Genomic DNA, 18,520 nt, shown 5'->3' on the forward strand with positions numbered 1-18,520 from the left:
ACCGCGAGATCGTGACCTGGCTGAAGTCGGACGCTTAACCGACTGTGCCACCCAGGCGCCCCCGTTCTTTCTTTTTTAAATCTGGTGTATAGGTTTGATTGATTTGTGAATATTGAATCACACTTGCATCCCCACAATTATTCCCACTTGATTGTGGTGAATGATTCTTTTAATGTCCTGTTGGATTCAGTTTGCTAGTATTTTATTGAGAATTTTTTCCATCCATGCCCATCAAGAATAGCCTGTAGTTTTCTTTCTTAGTGGATTCTTCATCTGGTTTTGATATCAGGATAATGCTGGTCTCATAGAATGAATTTTGGAAGTTTTCCCTCCTATTGTATTTTTTTGAATAGTTTGAGTATAAATAATCACTGTGATCCTCTTAAACTTAATAACAAAGAAGAAAAATATAATTATTCATAGTCTCTGGCATGAAATTGACTGGCTTGAAAAAGATAGAGACTAGAGTTAACCCTCGTTATTTGTAGATGTAACATTTTAATTTTAGATCAGATTTTTCCAAGTGTTTGAAATTTATAAACCAAAAGATTTTAAAACAGTATTTGTAGAAATAAAAGACACAAGATGATAGAAGTGAATGCATTCTATGGTCAAATATGTTGGAAATTTTTCTAGTTAAACAAATCAAAAAAGCTTTCTATATTGTAGAATTTCTCAGATTTCTTATTCTAAGATGTGTTAAAAAGGGTATGTACCATCTATATTTCCTAAATAATTTAGTCTAATGATCAACTTTTTATTCTACTCTATACAGATTTTTTTAAAGGAAAAATTGATTGCTTATTTCAGATTGTTTAGACTACTTATATAAAATTCCCAAAACTTATGACATGTAACAATTTACATTTTTCTTCAGACCAGGAATTTGACAAATGGAAGATTTAAAAATAGGAGCAAGACTCTTTCTTAACCAGTGACCTGGGCTAGTCATTTACTTGGTTGTTGCCTCATAAAATATTTCTGTTCTTACTTTACTAAAACATAAACAGTAGCTAATATGAATTTATATGGAAATTCATTCCTTCATAAAATATGATTATAAAATAAAAAGCAAATGTCAATGATGTTTGTATAAATGAAAACAAGGCAAGGATTTCTAATAAGGGTGGTTCTTAAGATTAATAAAGATGTTTTAGAGATGTAGTAGTTCTTGCCCTACTAGAACTATGATGTATATTTAAGGAAATTTCTGTGAACAATCCGTAGGTTCAGGTGAATTGTATACTAGTTATTGGGTAATTACTTTATTCTCTTGGGCAATAATTCTATTTATCTCAAGCTGGCAGGAAAGAAATTATAATAGCTATTTGCTGAATGCAACATTTAGAATAAAATTTATATTATGCTTGCCCTAAGGCTGTTTCCCATGTATCAATAACTATAATATTATCTTGGATGGTGCTACAAATTTTGGCTCTTGATTTATGAATAAAGCCAATGTGCAAAAGTATTGTCAAATGCATGACCAAACAAAGACCGTTAATAGTAGGGTCTTTTACCTCATCCATCTACTTAAAAGTAAACATTTTTGTTTGTATCTTGGTTTTGTTTGTTTAAAAATTAAAGTTATAATTATTTTTTTATTTTTTTAAGTTCTAATTTTGAGATAGCTGTAGATTCACATAAAAATGTTAAAAAATAATGAGAAATTTCATGTGCCCTTTATTCAATTTCCCCCAATGGTATCACCTTGAAAACCTATAATATAATATTATAGCCAAGATATTGTCCTTGTAAAAGTCCAGATATAAGACACTTACATATTAAACTAGCCTCACATGAGGGATGTTGGGATGTGGTTTTCTTTCTTTCCCCTTTTTTTAAATGATATTTTCCTGTCAGCTTTATGTTATTGATTGATTTCTAGTTTGATTCTATTTTCGTAAAAGAACAGAATCTGTATGATTTCAATTCTTTTAAATCTATCAAGGTCTGTTTTATGGTCTAGGATGTGGTTCATCTTAGTATATATTTTCTGGGCACTCAAAAAGAATGTTTATTCTTTTGTTGTTGTGTGAAGTGTTCTATAAATGTCAATTGGATCTTTTTGGTTAATGATGATGTGAGATCTTCTATATCCTTGTAGGTATTCTGTCAAGCCTTATCAATTTTTAGGAAAGGGGTATTAAATTCTCCAACTATATAATTGTGGATTTGTATGTTTTTCCTTTCAGTTTTATCAACTCTTGCTTCATATATTTTGGAGCTCCATTGTTTGGTGCATACATATTTAGGATTGCTATGTCTTCTTGGTAGAATGACTCATTTATCATTATATGATGTTCCTCTCTGTCATCTCAGTGTTAATTATCTACTAATGGTCTTTTCTCATTCAAGCATGAAAGTTTCTTGGTGTGATGAGTGATTTGTGTTTGAAACCTAAACATTTTGGGTATTATGTTTTGAGACTCTTATCTTATTAAATCTTCTGTTTTAACTGGCTTTCTTTGCTTCAACTCCAACAAGGGAAAGGGAAACAAATATTGCCTCGTAACTGCTAGGTGGGGATAGAAGTCCAGGTTATCCATTTGACCTGCTTTCCATGGAGCCTCTATACTTTCTGGCTTTGAAAAGTAGGAATGCCTCATTACTGCTCCCCACCTGGCTTCCACTCATAACACAGATTAAATGGCCTCAATGTCACTGGGTAGTAGTGGAGGCCCTGCCTCACCATAGGTCTCCTTTGACACCAATCCAACAGAGAAGGAGAGTCGCCTTTTTACTGCCAGGTGGGTATGGAAGTGCAGGTTCTCTGCATCACCTTCATGTAAGATAGGGGGAGTGGTTCCTTACTTCGTGGTTGGGATGGAAATCTCTCTCTCTCTTTTTTTTTTTTTAATTTAAATTCAAGTTGTTAACATACAGTGTAGTCTTGGCTTTAGGAGTAGAACCCAGTGATTCATCTCTTACATATGACACCCAGTACTCCTCCCAACAAGTTCCCTGTTTAATGCCCATCACCCATTTAGTCCATCCCCCCACCCACCTCCCATCCAGCAACCCTCAGTTTGTTCTCTGTATTTAACAGTCTCTTATGGTTTGCTACCCTCTCTGTTTTTAACTTATTTTTCCTTCCCTTCCCCTATTATCATCTGTTAAGTTTCTCAAATTCCACATATGAATGAAATCATATGATATCTGTCTTTCTCCAACTGACTTATTTCACTTAGCATAATACACTCTATTACATCCACATTGTTGCCAATGGCGAGATTTCTTTCTTTTTCATCACTGAGTAGTATTCCATTATATATATATTATGTATATATATATACATGTATACGTGTATATGTATATATATACACATATGTATATATGTATACGTGTATATGTATACATATATATGTATATATATACATATATATACATACACACACACACACACACACACACACACCACATCTTATTTATCCATTAATCAGTCAATGGACATTTGGGTTCTTTCCATACTTGGGCTATTGATAGTGCTGCTATAAACATTGGGGTGCATGTACCCCTTCAAATTAGCATTTTTGTATCCTCTGGATAAATTTCTAGTAGTGCAATGCTGGGTCATAGGGTAGTTCTATTTTTAATTTTTGAGGAACCTCCATAATGTTTTTCCAGAGCGGTTGCATCAGTTTGCATTCCCACCAACACCACAGAAATACAAACAATTATAAGAAAATACTATGAAAAATTATATGCCAACAAACCGGACAATCTGGAAGAAATGGACAAATTCCTAGACACCCACACACTACCAAAACTCAAATAGGAAGAAATAGAAAATTTGAACAGGCCCACAACCAGCAAAGACATTGAATCTGTTATTAAAAATCTCCTAACAGATAAGAGTTCTGGGCCAGATGGCTTCCCAGGGAAATTCTACCAGACCTCTAAGAAAGAGTTAATACTTATTCTCCTCAAACTTTTCCCAAAAAATAGAAATGGTAGGAAAGCTTTCAAACCCATTCTATGAATCCAGCATTACCTTGATTCCAAAGCCAAAGACCCCACTAAAAACAAGAATTACAGGTCAATATCCCTGATGAAACTGAATGAAAAAATTCTCAACAAGATACTAAAAAATCAAATTCAACAGTACATTGAAAGCATATACTAACAAATCAAATTCAGCAGTACATTAAAATAATTTTTCACCATTATCAAGTGGGATTTATTCTTCTTACTCAGATTTCTCTGACCATGCAGCCAGGGGATTGGGACACAGTACTAATCTGATAATGATGGAGGTCCAGTCGCCCCAACCAGACTTTCTTTCTTCTCTTTCTCTCTCTCTCTCTCTCTCTCTCTCTCTCTTCCTCTCTCTCCCTTTCCCTCTCTCTCTTTCTATTTCATTTTGTTAAATTTTCTTTCTTTCTGTTTAAATGGAGTATACTGATTATTGCCTAAAAGTTTTCTGCCCTATTTCTTGACTTTTGGCTACAAAGAGCAAGTTTTTGTTGCTTTTTAGTTTGTTTTTGTCTTTGTCTAAACCTCTTGCTATTTTCAGGCTTCTTCAGCAATAGATCTTGGGTATATGAGGTGAAAAGAAAGCACAAGGGACTCACTAACATGGTCAAGAGGTCCCAGGGTCTCTAGCTAGTCTGCCTTATCTTCACCATTCATATTATTCTGTTTTATATACATATACAGAGATTTAAGTTGTACTTAGAGAGAGGAATAGAGAAATGTATATCTACTCCACTTTCCCATAAGTGGAAGTCTATGTACTTTTTTTTGTTTATTGACTGTCATTCTTCTATATTTTTGGCCATCTAAAAATCCATTGTTTTTGCACAAAGACTTCTTCTAACATACCCACTCAGAGTGGAGTGACTAGTGTTGGACCAGATAACAGAAGCAGGATTGGGAGTGTACCTCCCAGTCAGTGACCAAAGTTCTGCTATGTCTTTGGTAAACTAGAGAAGCCAGAATGGGACATACATATGTCATACTTCTGCTACAGTCTGAAGTATGATAATTATCTAAGAGGAGAAGCACTTGTGCCATTGTTTGTGTTGAGAACTGATATAACCATGTTTTTTAGGGAATCCATTTCTACTGGAATGTACAATTGTGAAACAAACTATGGTTATTCAGACTTAAACATTTGGCAGACATTTTCTTGATATTGAACTAAATAAGTATGTCACTTAAAAGAAAACAACTGCTGATATTTTTTGCCACTGATACAATTTGAGCCTTCAAGCAAAAATAGAATTTTGAAAATTTTGATTCTATCACTATAAGCTCAAGAGCTTCTGAATACTTGAAGACATTTCTGATGAGATTATTGGTGGTACTAATGAATGTGATTTTTTTGATATTATGTAATGAGATATTTCAAAATTTGATAGATCTACAGGTCTCAGCAAACCAATATTTTGAAAATGACCTATGATTGATATTACAAAATAAATAAGGTGAAAAATCCACTCACGATGTAAGAGAGATTTGAGTAGAATGTAATGCAACAAGTACAAAAACTTCATTTATATGGTTTCCGATTTGACAGCGCAAATCAGCTTTTAAGAAATTACCACTTGTTGAGTTTTAGTATACAAAAATAGAACTTCAATTATCAGAAAATGTTTTTAAAAATACTTCTACTTATTCTAATTTTATATCTGTGTGAGGCTGAGTTTTCTTCATTTTACAACTAAACTCCATGTGATACTACTTTTGAGTATAGAAATAGACATATAATCCAGATGTCTTTTTTTCACAAAAAAATATAAAGCAATGCCATGTTACTTTCTATTTTTATAAAATATATTTAATTATGTTACTTATATGAATGTAATGAGTAAAAAATTTTGTTATTTTAATGAAGAAATAAATGTTTTCAAATTTTTCTTAGTCTTAGTTTTAAAAATGGTAAGTAGAAATAAATATAACCCACATTAACAAAATCTTACTGGAATTCTCCATATTTTGTATGAGTTGTAAATAGATACTGCAGCCAAAATATTTTAGATAACAAAGCAGTCCTACGTGAGACATAGTTACTTTGTCTTTGGTATGTTGAAGTCTCTCAACTCATATTTGTTAGATAAATAAAGGTATAAAAATAGACTACGCCTAGAATAGGTGCTCCTTAAGCTATAGAAGCTCCTTAAAGATCTTCTGGAACCTTAAATGGAAAATAAGATTATCCTTTAGCAAACAGCCATTTTCTCCAGCAGTGAATCCAAATGATGAAAAAATAAATAAAATATCTCTATTATGAATAAATACATTTAATGAAGACTAATAACCTTGCTAAATTATAAGGGAAGTTGGGATAACTAAGATTACAAATATGGGAGTAGGGAAAAGGAAACATTTCCTTTGTATATAGTAGAAGCTAGATGTGTGTACATTCTCACAGTAGCCTAAATAGGTAATTATTAAATACACTTTTAAAACAAGGAAGAAGATGCTAGTAATGTTAAAACTGATACTAAAACATATTGCCATACTCTTTCAAAATCAGTGTCTCAATCTACTTTATAGGGCCCTGCCCCAATCTGGGAAATTCTTCTCTCTCTTTCTCCACTGTAGCTTTCCAATGGCGCTTGCCAGTACATAATACCAGCACCTCTTAATTCATAGCAAAGATGACACATGCCTTAAATAAATTACTTTACTTTCTCAATATTCACATTTGACAAGGACAATTTGCATTCCAGTACAACTAGTTGGAGGGAGTAGAAACAGAAGAATCATTCAAAACTATATAAATATATAGAGCCCGACATGCTAATTTTTTCTTTTCTTTTCTTTTCTTTTCTTTTCTTTTCTTTTCTTTTCTTTTCTTTTCTTTTTTACAGAGAGATCTCTGAGATTATCACAGTTGTTGCTAAAAGTTTACTGAGCATCAAGCAATAATATCCCCAAACTCTAAACTATTCTGTTTTTAAGGTTTTGTTTCCTGAAAAAAATAAAATAAAATAAAACTGTGAGTTTCTACTACCCAAATGTCTGAACAATGTCATTGAGCCTAAAGAAATCTATGTCCACAAAATTTAAAATGCCCCCTAATATTCAAAAATTCAGTTTCTAATAAGTGATCACTGCATCCTGGTTAGAGAGTTTCTAATGGCCAGATAAAATGCTTTGGAAAACAAGGCACTGATAAAGAATTTAACAGGCATTTCATATATAGGGATTATGCTTGACTTGTTTTTTGTGAACCTAGTACACAAGTATTAACTCTTCCCTGAGCATGACTTCTGCCTTGGATCTCTTAAAACATATGTATATAGCAGTCCCTTATTTTATTTCAGGCTTTTTAAAAGGTAATGTTATATCCTGGTTAAAGAAGCACATTCAAAGCAAACCCACTTGGAAAGTTATACACAGGATACTTGTCTGAATTTCCTACATTTATTAGAACGGTCCTATTTTCCTTGCAAACTTGAGGTGAGGAGAAAAGAGTCTATTCTTTGAGCCAAATGAGTTGAATCAGTTCATTCAACTGGAAGGAGACACATTGATTCCTAAACTCACTGGAATAACTACTTAAAATAATGCTTTAATCAGTGAATAATAAACATCAGAGGGCTGTTGTGAGGATTAAATCATCTAACATGTGAGAAATGAGATTGTCTGGCACACAGAGATTTTTTAATGGTATTATTATGATCAGGAATATTGCCTAATCAGAATACCAACAAGGTTGCCAAGGTGGTAATTCTGGGGAATTAAATAATCCAGGCTTGGAAAAGTTTTCTTGGTCTTAGTTCCTTAAAACCTTTCACCTCTGTTCGAAGTCAGTGAGCACCAATCTATACCAAACTCTTCAGCTTTCTGATCCCCCAGAATGGGTAAAGATGTGCCCGAGAGGCCTGGAGCCTTCCTATCACTAGAATGTCCCACTCCACTGAAATGATCTCTTTGGCATTAAGATTTACACAGTTAGTCTCAATGAGATTTAGTTGTTGAGTCTGTGTAATCATTTCCGGATGTCCTAATAAAGTCCATTTCTCAAGCAGAGACTGAAAACTAGGTCATTCTCTGAGACTTCAGTGTGACTGGCTGCTGGTCTTTCTCTTCAAATATGCAGTTATAAAACATCATTCAAAATTTCAAAACTTCCATTTTCTTTTATTAAAGCCCAGAGCTTATTTTTTACTTTCTTGAACTGCTGAAGTCCCAGCAAATGAAGAGGTGATATACTTCCCAGGGATGTGTCTGGCAGTCACAAAAAAATAGAAAGGGTTGAAAGGCTGCTGGAAAGGAAAGTTCTGGATAATCACAATAGCATTTATTTTAGAAGAGCCATCATAAGAAGATAAACTAGATTTTTTAATGGTCTATAGATTGAGAAGCCAAAACAAGGACTAATTATGAGAAATCAGTGGGAGATGTTTTAGAACCATCCTCAATGTGTTGTGCACCTGTCTGTCTCACATTTGGTTACCAAGAGCTCCTGATACTCTGTACTCTAGAGTATAAAAAAGTTGCTCTCCTCTAACCAACTCATCTCCATCTCAGTCTCCATACCTGAAAACAAGCCATCACCATCCATCATCCCCCCAACAGCATTCTGCTAAGGCTGCTGGCTTCATACCTTGCTGACATATAGAGAAGATCATGTTAACTTCCTGCTGGCCTCTCCTGACCACATTGTCTATAGCAATGTTTCACAAAACAAGGTATGTTAGATGTATTCTTAAAGATAGGAACATTATATCATGAGTTTTAAACTTTGGGTTTTCAAATATATCTCTTTTACAGGGAAGCTATAAGAGACATTTACTTGGAACAAACTTTAGTTTCTTAATTTCCCTAGGGATCTGTGGGCATATTTTTAGAGGTGTATAAGTTTTTTCCTCCAGAGAAGATTGAGAAACAAAGATATACATGATGTATTCTAAACCCTTTATACTTCTTATTTCCCATTTCAAAGTTAATATTTTAGCCATATACAACTTCTTATTTTTTTTGGTAGCTAATTTCACACTTTCACACCTCTGTTCCACTGCACATGTTGTTCCCTCTGCTGGAAATGCCTTTTCTCTTCTCTTCTTGGTGAACAATTATTGATATTTCAAGATCTAGGGTTTTTTTTGTCTTCTAAGGAAATATTTCTCATTTATCTTTGGTTCCTACCTCACTGCATACTATCATATTGTGTTTTCCCCATGTATTCATATGGCGTTTCCTCATTAGATAGTAAGCTCCTTGAGGTCAGAAACTATGTAATTGTCATCTTTGCATGTCTTTGTATGTTCATAATTTACTATAGTACCAGGATCATAGAGGGCTCTTTAAATGGAATAAAACTAGGTTTTTTCCATCAACCTGGAACTTTTTTTCTCCCACATGTGGTAGGTTAGTCCTTGTCTTTGAATAGCCACATAAGGATATTGTCATAGTGGCATCTCAGCACAGTATGGGATGTTGGAGTGAATACACAGAGAGTTGTCTTTCATCTGTACATTTCCATGATCCTAAGTTGTGCTTAGGGTTGTGAACACAACTTTAAGTTAGAATTGTTTCTTGTTCTTGCGCCTTCCTCTCTTTTGGGTAACAGGAGCTGTCCTTTCCCTTGTCCCCTTGTTTTTGGGAATCCCCTGAAAAGCTATTTATCTCAAGAAATGCTATCTCTGGGTCTATATCAACAATATTTTCCCACCTTTCTCCCTGTTTATTTTTCTACTACATCTAGCCCATCATGACCTATTTTCTCAGGAGTCAGTCTATATTTAGTTTCTAAGCTGATTGTCAGAAAAACTAATCAGTGATAACTGAGTTGTCAACAACTAATCCAAGTTTAACATAATTAATTACGGCTGCCGTTTTTTGAAGAAATATCATAAGTTCCTTACATGTATTTTATCATTATCCTTACACAAACCCCATACATTATTATTCATAGCTACATTTTAAAGATGATAAAACTAAAGCCCAGAAGTAAAATAACTTATTCAAAATAGTATGTCTAGGAAGTGGTGGGGTTTGAATCAAATTCCAGTCAGTTTGATTGCTTTTAACCACTTTGCTAAACTGTTGGTTCTCCTTTAGCCCCCAACACACATACCACTGCCAGTTTTGCATTAGCAGTATTATGAACCTTGAAGTACAAGACACGATGGGCAGATATTTGGACATGAGAAGATCCTTCTTTGAATCTAATAGTCCATATAGCATGGGGATGAACTTTTTAGCTAAATCTGAAGACTGCCTTTTATAATGCAGTCTTATTTGTCTTTGCTTTTTCTAGGAACATGAATCTCTTTTACACAATTCACAAGTGGTACATTTTCAATATTTATTTCACCACTTATATCTAGGAAGAAAGCTGAGGTAACATAAACTAATTCAGTAGTTGAAAACACAACAGTTCCTCCATCCCAGGACTGGCTGCAAGAATTTGTTCAATGGGATGGAAATTACACACATCTCAAAAAGCTAATAATAATCAAAGGGCAGCAATAACCATGGGGTTCAGTAAAAACCAACAATTCCATCTACCTGTGTTTACTGACAGAGCAGAATGCAGTAGTTGTCTTTGCTCCTGCTTCTCCAGTCCTGTTCTCCTCACAGCCATACTCACTTGAGCTCCAGTCCTGCTCTCCTCATACTCACTTGAGCACTCCTTGAAAGCCCAGACATCCCACATCCTTCCCTATCCTGGTTTCAAAATGTGTCCAGTGAGCAAAACTTATTCCCAGATCTGTTTCTTATATCCTTGCCCACTGAAAGTAACCATTGTTTCTAAAGAAATATGACTGATTCTAAGCCTGAGGGAGTATGGTACAAGATGATTCTAGAATACATTTCTATACCAGAAAGAAAGAAAATGCCAAAAACAATAGTGGGGATGTGAAACAGAGGCATAAGAGCCAGCTTAAGGCGTGCCCATGGGTGAAATCTGGGACCATTTGAGCATAGAGATAATTATGCACCTTAATTAATTATGTATTATTGAAAACAAATTGAAAGTCTTTACTTCATACCATAGATATATTTATATCAGTATACAGTTGATAGATAGGAAAGAAAAGGAAGGAGGAAGGAAAGAAGGAAGGGAAGAAGGGAGGAAAAAAGGGGGGCTCTTGCTAACAGTAGAATCCTAAGTGCTGACTAATAAATGTAAAGGGAGTGCTGAAGTTGGAAAGTCATCATTTTGTAACCATCAATGGAGGGTCACTTCAGGAGAAAGCAGAATATTTGCATTATATTAAAAATGTCCCCATGTAGTCAATTTATTATATTGAAAGAGAAAAATTAGTAATTATAGAGTGGAGAAATTGGACCACACCTGGAGCAGATGATCAAATTAATATCACCATTGTGAGACAGATGGTTGCCCTGTGCCTCCAGATGTGACACCCTCTTAGAAAGATGCAAAGTCACCTTTGTTGAATTCTGGATAATAATGTATTTCCTGTATCCAATCATGAGGAAATATAAGACAAACTCAAAACAAGGAAATTTTATTTAAAAATTGAGGAAGGGACTGCATTCCCCCCAAATGTCAATCTTATTAAAAAAATCTGTAGAAAATATTTCAAAGTGAAGGCTAAGGAGACATGACAACCTAAATGTTAACTGCCCCTACACTGGATCTTGTTACAGAGAAAAAAAAATTTCTGTAAAGGATATTATTAGGCCTATTGAAAAAAAATTGGAAACATTAGATTAGAATGAAGCATTATATAAATATAGAATTTACTAAAGTTAATAACTGGTCTGTGGCTATGTAAGAGAATATTCCTACTCTATGGAAAAATACACTGACAAATCCAGGGGTAAAGTGTTCTAATTTATACAACTCACCTTCAAGTGGTTGAGATTGGGAGAGAGAGAAAGAAAACAAGATATAATGTAAACAGTAAGTGCATATAAGTATATGTGTGTCTTTTGTACTGTTTTATTGCTGTAATTTTTCTGTAGGCTTAAAATTATTTCTGAATAAAAGTTTAAAGAAAAGAGTAAAAAAAATGTGCCCTTGATCAGGGAACATCTTTTTTGATAGCTCAGATCAACATTTTCTAAGATTTTCCCACTGGTATGTTGGCAACATACAATGTGGATAAATAACTAAGTGGTAGGTTATGCAATCTGAAGTGCCTTAGGTTTTATTTTTGTACTCAGTTATCAACTTATCAAACACCTATTATGCGCCAGATAACGTGCTATGATATGCTTTTTTTCTCCTCCTCAAGAAAGCATACTAGACTAGATGTGAAAGAGAATAAAATACTGCAAAAAATAAAATAATTCACAACCATAATTTATTAATAGCAGCAAATTCTTTGTGTAAACCTGATGTTCTGCACTTACCTCTGTGCATTAGAAACTCATTTAGAAGCCACTATCTGAATTGACACAGCTCAAGCCACTTTCTTTTTCAGACTTGAGACCCAGAAAAGTTTCACTCCCCTACCTTATTTCTGGGACCAGCCCATGTTCCTTAGTGACAAAGTTCCATGCTTTCTCACGGCTAGGAAATCTGCCTGAAAAATGTATAAAGTACCTCTGTTCCCTTAAGGATGCAGCCTGACTATGCAGTGTCATTAAGACAGAATTTGTAGTTTTGATTTGTATTTCCCTGATGATAAGCGATGTTGAGCATTTTTTCATGGGTTGGTTGGCCATCTGGATGTCTTCTTTGGAGAAGTGTCTATTCATGTCTTTTGCCCATTTCTTCAGTAGATTATTTGTTTTTTGGGTGTTGAGTTTGATAAATTCTTTATAGATTTTGGATACTAACCCTTTATCTGATATGTCATTTGCAAATATCTTCTCCCATTCCATCGGTTGCCTTTCATCATCAGGGAAATACAAATCAAAACCACAATGAGATACCACCTCACACCTGTCAGAATGGCTAACATTAACAACTCCGGTAACAACAGATATTGTCAAGGATGCGGAGAAAGAGGATCTCTTTTGCACTGCTTGATGGGAATGGAAACTGGTTCAGCCACTCTGGAAAACAGTATGGAGGTTCCTCAAAAAATTAAAAATAGAACTACTCTGTGATCCAGCAGTTGCACTACTAAGTATTTATCCAAGGGATACAGGTTGCTGTTTCGAAGGGGCACAAGCACCCCAGTGTTTATAGCAACACTATCAACAATAGCCAAAGTATGGAAAGAGTCCAAATGTCCATTGATGGATGAGTGGTTAAAGAAGATGTGGTAATATATATACAATGGAGTATAACTCGGCAATCAAAAAGAATGAAATCTTGCCATTTACAACAATGTGGATGGAATTAGAGGGTATTATGCTAAGCAAAATCAGTCAGTCAGAGAAAGACAAATAGATGACTTCACTCATATGAGGACTGTAAGATACAGAACAGATGAATATAAGGGAAGGGAAGCAAAAATAATATAAAAGCAGGGAGGGAGATGAAACATAAGAGACTCTTCAATATGGAAAATAAACAGAGGGTTACTGGAAGGGCTGTGGGGGGATGAGCTAAATGGGTAAGGGGCATTAAGGAATCTATGCCTGAAATTATTGTTGCACTATATGCTAACTAACTTGGATGTAAATTTAAAAAAGAAAAAAGAAAAAAAAATTTGTAGTCCTGTTGTTAACCTCTGGCAAAGTCCAATGGGGCACCCAATCCTCCCAAATGGTGACGCCAACTTGTGTGTGAAACTTTGTCCCTTGTGTGTACCCCTTTGTCTCAGCATATAGTCTCTTAGACACCTTGGAACCATGCACTGCCTTCTTATACTATTGAAGGTACAGCTTGATATGTTTATGGCTCACCCTCAAGAAACTCTCAATCCACTCTGGGTCATCAGAATACAATGGAAAGGACTCTGGGATCTTGGCACTTGACAATTTTCAGAACAGGTTTAGCTCTGTCACTTAATGAATGAGTGGTTATAGCCAAGTCATATAAAATCTCTAGTCCTGTTTCCTCTCTTTAAACTAGAAATAATGGTGCTATCTTCCTCAGAGGATGGTTGTACGAAGTGAGATAGTGCTATACAAAATGTTTGACATGGTGCCTTGAAAATAGTGATTAGAAGGAAAATGTTAATCATTAATATTACTTTTGGAAGATAAACATAATTTTTATTTTAATGGCTAGAAGCAGAATTCCTCTTTAGGGTGATATACTTCTTGTTTAAATTGCTTCTTGGGGAGAGCAAGGCCCTGAGGTTGTGGATTAGAAGGAAACAAGGATATGAAAGACACAGTAAAATTATTCTGTATAGTTGAGCAACAGAAGTTGGATAAAACAACAATTACAATGACAAGAAAATAAGACAAAAAGGTTAAGACAAGGGACGCCTGGGTGGCTTAGTAGGTTAAGCACCTGACTCGATTTCAGCTCAGCTCATGATCTCAGGATTGTGAGATCGAACCCTATGTTAGGCTTCACACTGAGTATGGTGCCTGCTTAAGATTCTCCCTCTCCGTTTCTCTCTCTGTGCCCCTCCCCCACTTATTCTCCTTCTCTCTCTCTCTCTCTCTCTCTCTCTCTCTCAAAAAAATAACTTAAAAAAGTTAAAAGTAAAGAAAGGAGAGAAAGATTTATTTACATGGTAGTGTGCCAAAGAGTTTTTTAAGAGGTGGACTGTTTAATGTTGAGTTGTCAACATTGCTACAAGTTGGCCACCTGTCTTCCCAAAACTCCTATTAAATCTATGACTTAAGTGAATGTTCCTGGCTGGTTAGTTGGTTTTTGTTTGTTTTTTATAGTTTGTTTCCATAATGCATATTGAAGTGAAAAAAGTGGGTTTCATGACTGGGACAGCATTGAGCAGAGAGGAATGAAAAAGTGCTGAAGGAAAGAGCAAGCAAGACTGAGAACCTTGTAGGAGAAGCACCTAGAAGAGCCTCTGAGAAGGAATCTCTGACAAAGTACAAAAATTTTAAGGGGTAATGGGATGGCGACTTAACCTGACATATAGGTTTTATCCTTATTAGAGGTAAGAGAATGGACTTGCCTCAACGAGCCTCATTCCTAAAGTATTTTAAAGTAGATAAAATACTAAGACTTGCAAAATATGATAGATCCACAGTCTTTTATCTATAATTCCAAAATACAAAATGGTCTGACAATGTTTCGTTCAGCACCAATACTCTGTTAGTGAAGAAACTTGACCTTAGTCACCCTGAGGCTGCTAACCATCTTTCTTTATTGCCATGGTGGGTGTATTCTTACATCTCGCTGAAGAGTTATATGTGTTGGATTATGGTGTGTTGCTCAGACTCTGTGAGGATTATTGGCCACATAGGCAATATGCCAATTTCCTTATTCAGAAAATTCTGCCTTCTTGGGGCGCCTGGGTGGCGCAGTCGGTTAAGCGTCCGACTTCAGCCAGGTCAAGATCTCGCGGTCCGTGAGTTAGAGCCCCGCGTCAGGCTCTGGGCTGATGGCTCAGAGCCTGGAGCCTGTTTCCGATTCTGTGTCTCCCTCTCTCTCTGCCCCTCCCCCGTTCATGCTCTGTCTCTCTGTCCCAAAAATAAATAAATGTTGAAAAAAAAAAAAAGAAAGAAAATTCTGCCTTCTTAAACATATCTGGGACCAGGGTTTTGGATAAGAGATTCTAAACATGATTCAGAAAAACAGAAGAAATTTTAAATGAGTGATAAAAGGGAGTTACCTTCCAGTGTATTCCTAAAGCTGAAATTGGCAGCTTTATCCATGGAATCCGACTCATATTGTGTCAGACTTAGGCAAAATTCCACATCAGCAGAGGAGGGGAGCCTCGGGGTCCTGGCTTTGTCGTGGTTTCCGGGATTGCGCAGTAATGGTCCCTCTGGAGTTCCATCACATAAAGCCTGATGGCTATTGTACTCCTCCAATCGGGTACAGATGATCTACACAAAAACCTTTATGTTAAAGGAGTTGTGGCTAGAGATTATCATCAAGAGGTTCATATTTTTAAGTAAACTGTTGACAGGCATCTGGGTGGCTCAGTCAGTTAAGCGTCTGACTTCAGCTCAGGTCATGATCTCACAGTTTGTGGCTTCGAGCCCCTCATAGGGCTCTGTGCTGACATCTCAGAGTCTGGACCCTGCTTTAGATTCTGTGTCTCCCTCTCTCTCTGCCCCTCCACTGCCCACACTGTGTGTGTGTCTCTCTCTCAAAAATAAATAAACATTAAAAAAATTAAACTGTTGAAGGAAGCAGCCCATCTGAGGGTTGCAGGGCTGCGTAAGCAGTGAAAGTTAAAATCTAGAACAGACTTCTAGTCTTGCATCTAATTAAGAAAATGAGTCAAATTTCCTATGTCTCATCTGTAAAATGGGATACTAATAACTACTGCATATAATTTTGTCAAATATTTATTTGATGAGAAAATTATTTTGACAAACATCTGTTAATCATCCATTGTGTGGCTTTGCCAGTTGTGTGCCCATGAAGCTAGCCCTGGTACTGAGTCACATCTGTGCCATAACTTGTTTTCTATGTTTATACGTCTTCTCTTTTGGCTCTAACAAGTTTCATGGCTTACATGGCAGATACATGATAAGAACTCCCTACTTCTTATCTCTGCTTCAAAACCACTACTCTGAACTCTGAACTTTGTTTATCCATCTTGGACTTTTTATTTCAGTGTTATCTCACACATATCTCAAATGGAACATTTAAAATCCAAAAATCTGTTCCTCTCTCTACGTTTCTTATCACACCAGCCATCCTGCTGCTCAAACCAGAAGCCCGTGAATCATAATTTTTAACCTGGAGAGTAACTGGTGAGTTTTCATTTGTATTTTATTCTCTTATGTCTTTCACATTGAGATTATTAACCAATTATTTCAATTCTACCTCTAGAATATAGCTTGAATATGGGAATTGCTCTTCAATTTGCTTACAAATTGTGTGATCTGACTGCCAAAGTCAGATTGGCTACCCTTCTCTGGGCATTACTTGGGCTTCTCCATGCTGTGACTTTGTTCATGCCTAAGCACACTCACTCCTTGCCATGGGTCTGGTGTCTGACCTCATCCTCAAGGCTGAGGCAATATTACAGAAAAAAACAGACATGAGGCACCTGGGTGGCTCAGTCAGTTAAGCGTCCAATTCCTGATTTTGGCTCAGGTCATCATCTCATGGTTAGTGAGTTTGAGCCCCAGATAGGGCTCTGCATTGACAGTGCAGAGCTTGCTTGGGATTCTCTCTCTCTCTCTCTCTCTCTCTCTCTCTCTTTCTCTCCCTCTCTCTGTCCCTCCCCTGCTCATGCTTTCTCTCTCTCTCTCTCAACATAAATAAAACTTCAAAAATAAAAAAAAAAGAAGAAAGACACTGTCAACCCTGACTTCAAAAGAATTCAAAAGAATCTGACTCTTGGGGCTCCTGGGTGGCTCAGTTGGTTAAGTGTCTGACTTCGGCTCAGGTCATGATCTCATGGTTTGTGATTGTGAGTTTGAGCCCCACATCGGTCTTTGTGCTGACAGCTCAGAGTCTGGAGCCTGCTTCTAATTCTGTGTCTCCCTCTCTCTCTGTCCCTCCCTCACTTGTGCACTGTCTCTATCAAAAATAAATAAATGTAAAAAAATAAAATAAAAGAATCTGACTCTAAATATGAATAATTTTTATGAATCCTTCATTGAATTATTTTGTGTATAGTTTCATTTATATCTAGGCAGAAAAATAAGCTATGATAAAAAATAATTCACTAAATAAGTTAAAAGGTGCTCTTTCAGTATAAATGTAAAATAAAAATTCTAAATGATTAAAAATATCACATCATAATTTAATAGGCATTTATTTTTTTGTCTCAATACCATATAAATTATTCATCTTAAAATCATTGATGCCTTAGATTTGGTGAAAGCAATGAACTAAATAGCAAGATATCAATCCTAATCCAAAACAAACATGAAGGAGAAACCACCCTGCCATCACTGATGGTTCATAACAAGCACATCCTTCCACAGGATGCCTGTGCCCACTGAGTAGGTAAGATTATTTGCCAAATTTAGACTCCATTTACTTTACACTCCCTTAGTAAACAATATCATCTCCTTTAGAAAATGTGATCTCCACGAGGACAACTTTATTATTGTTGTCTTTATCATTATTAATCACACAACCTAGAATAGAGGCTCAATAAATTTGATGGATGAATAAACAAATCAATGGATGAACCAATGAATCTTCAACTACACACATGTTAAACACCCTTTTACCCTCATTCTGTTGATACTGACCTCTGCCCTAGAAGATATTTTTTTAAATATATCATTTTTATTAAGTGTGTATTTGGCCCTATTATATTCCACACCATGAGGAAGGCATCTCTGCGTACATTTTTAAAACTTCACACATGTACTTCATAGATTTATATGATTTTATCCCTACTTTAATGATGAGGAAGCTGAGTCTAAGTGTGGGAGAGTACAAAAGTAGCATCTAAAATCCTGTCTTATGGGGCACCTGGGTGGCTCAGACAGCTGGGTGACCAACTCTCGATTTTGGCTTAGGGCCTGTAGTCTCATGGTTTGTGAGACTGAGCCCTGCGGAGCCTGATGCAGGCAATATTTTAGAAGTGAAAAGCCTTCCTGGTCACTTGTTTGCACAACAGTTAAAAATAATCAA

At 35.8% G+C, this 18,520-nt stretch overlaps 1 protein-coding gene across 1 annotated transcript in view; it reads right to left on the reverse strand.

The window, feature by feature from the left end:
* Positions 1-18,520, reverse strand: part of TYR (tyrosinase) — a 106,075-nt gene that overhangs the window by 79,764 nt on the left and 7,791 nt on the right. Inside the window, exon 2 of the mRNA XM_043579973.1 lies at positions 15,579-15,795. Within this exon, the coding sequence (XP_043435908.1) occupies positions 15,579-15,795 (217 nt within the window). The remainder of the gene's footprint in view (positions 1-15,578; positions 15,796-18,520) is intronic.

Source organism: Prionailurus bengalensis, chromosome D1 (genome assembly GCF_016509475.1).
Source record: "Prionailurus bengalensis isolate Pbe53 chromosome D1, Fcat_Pben_1.1_paternal_pri, whole genome shotgun sequence".
Taxonomy (NCBI): Eukaryota; Metazoa; Chordata; class Mammalia; order Carnivora; family Felidae; genus Prionailurus; species Prionailurus bengalensis.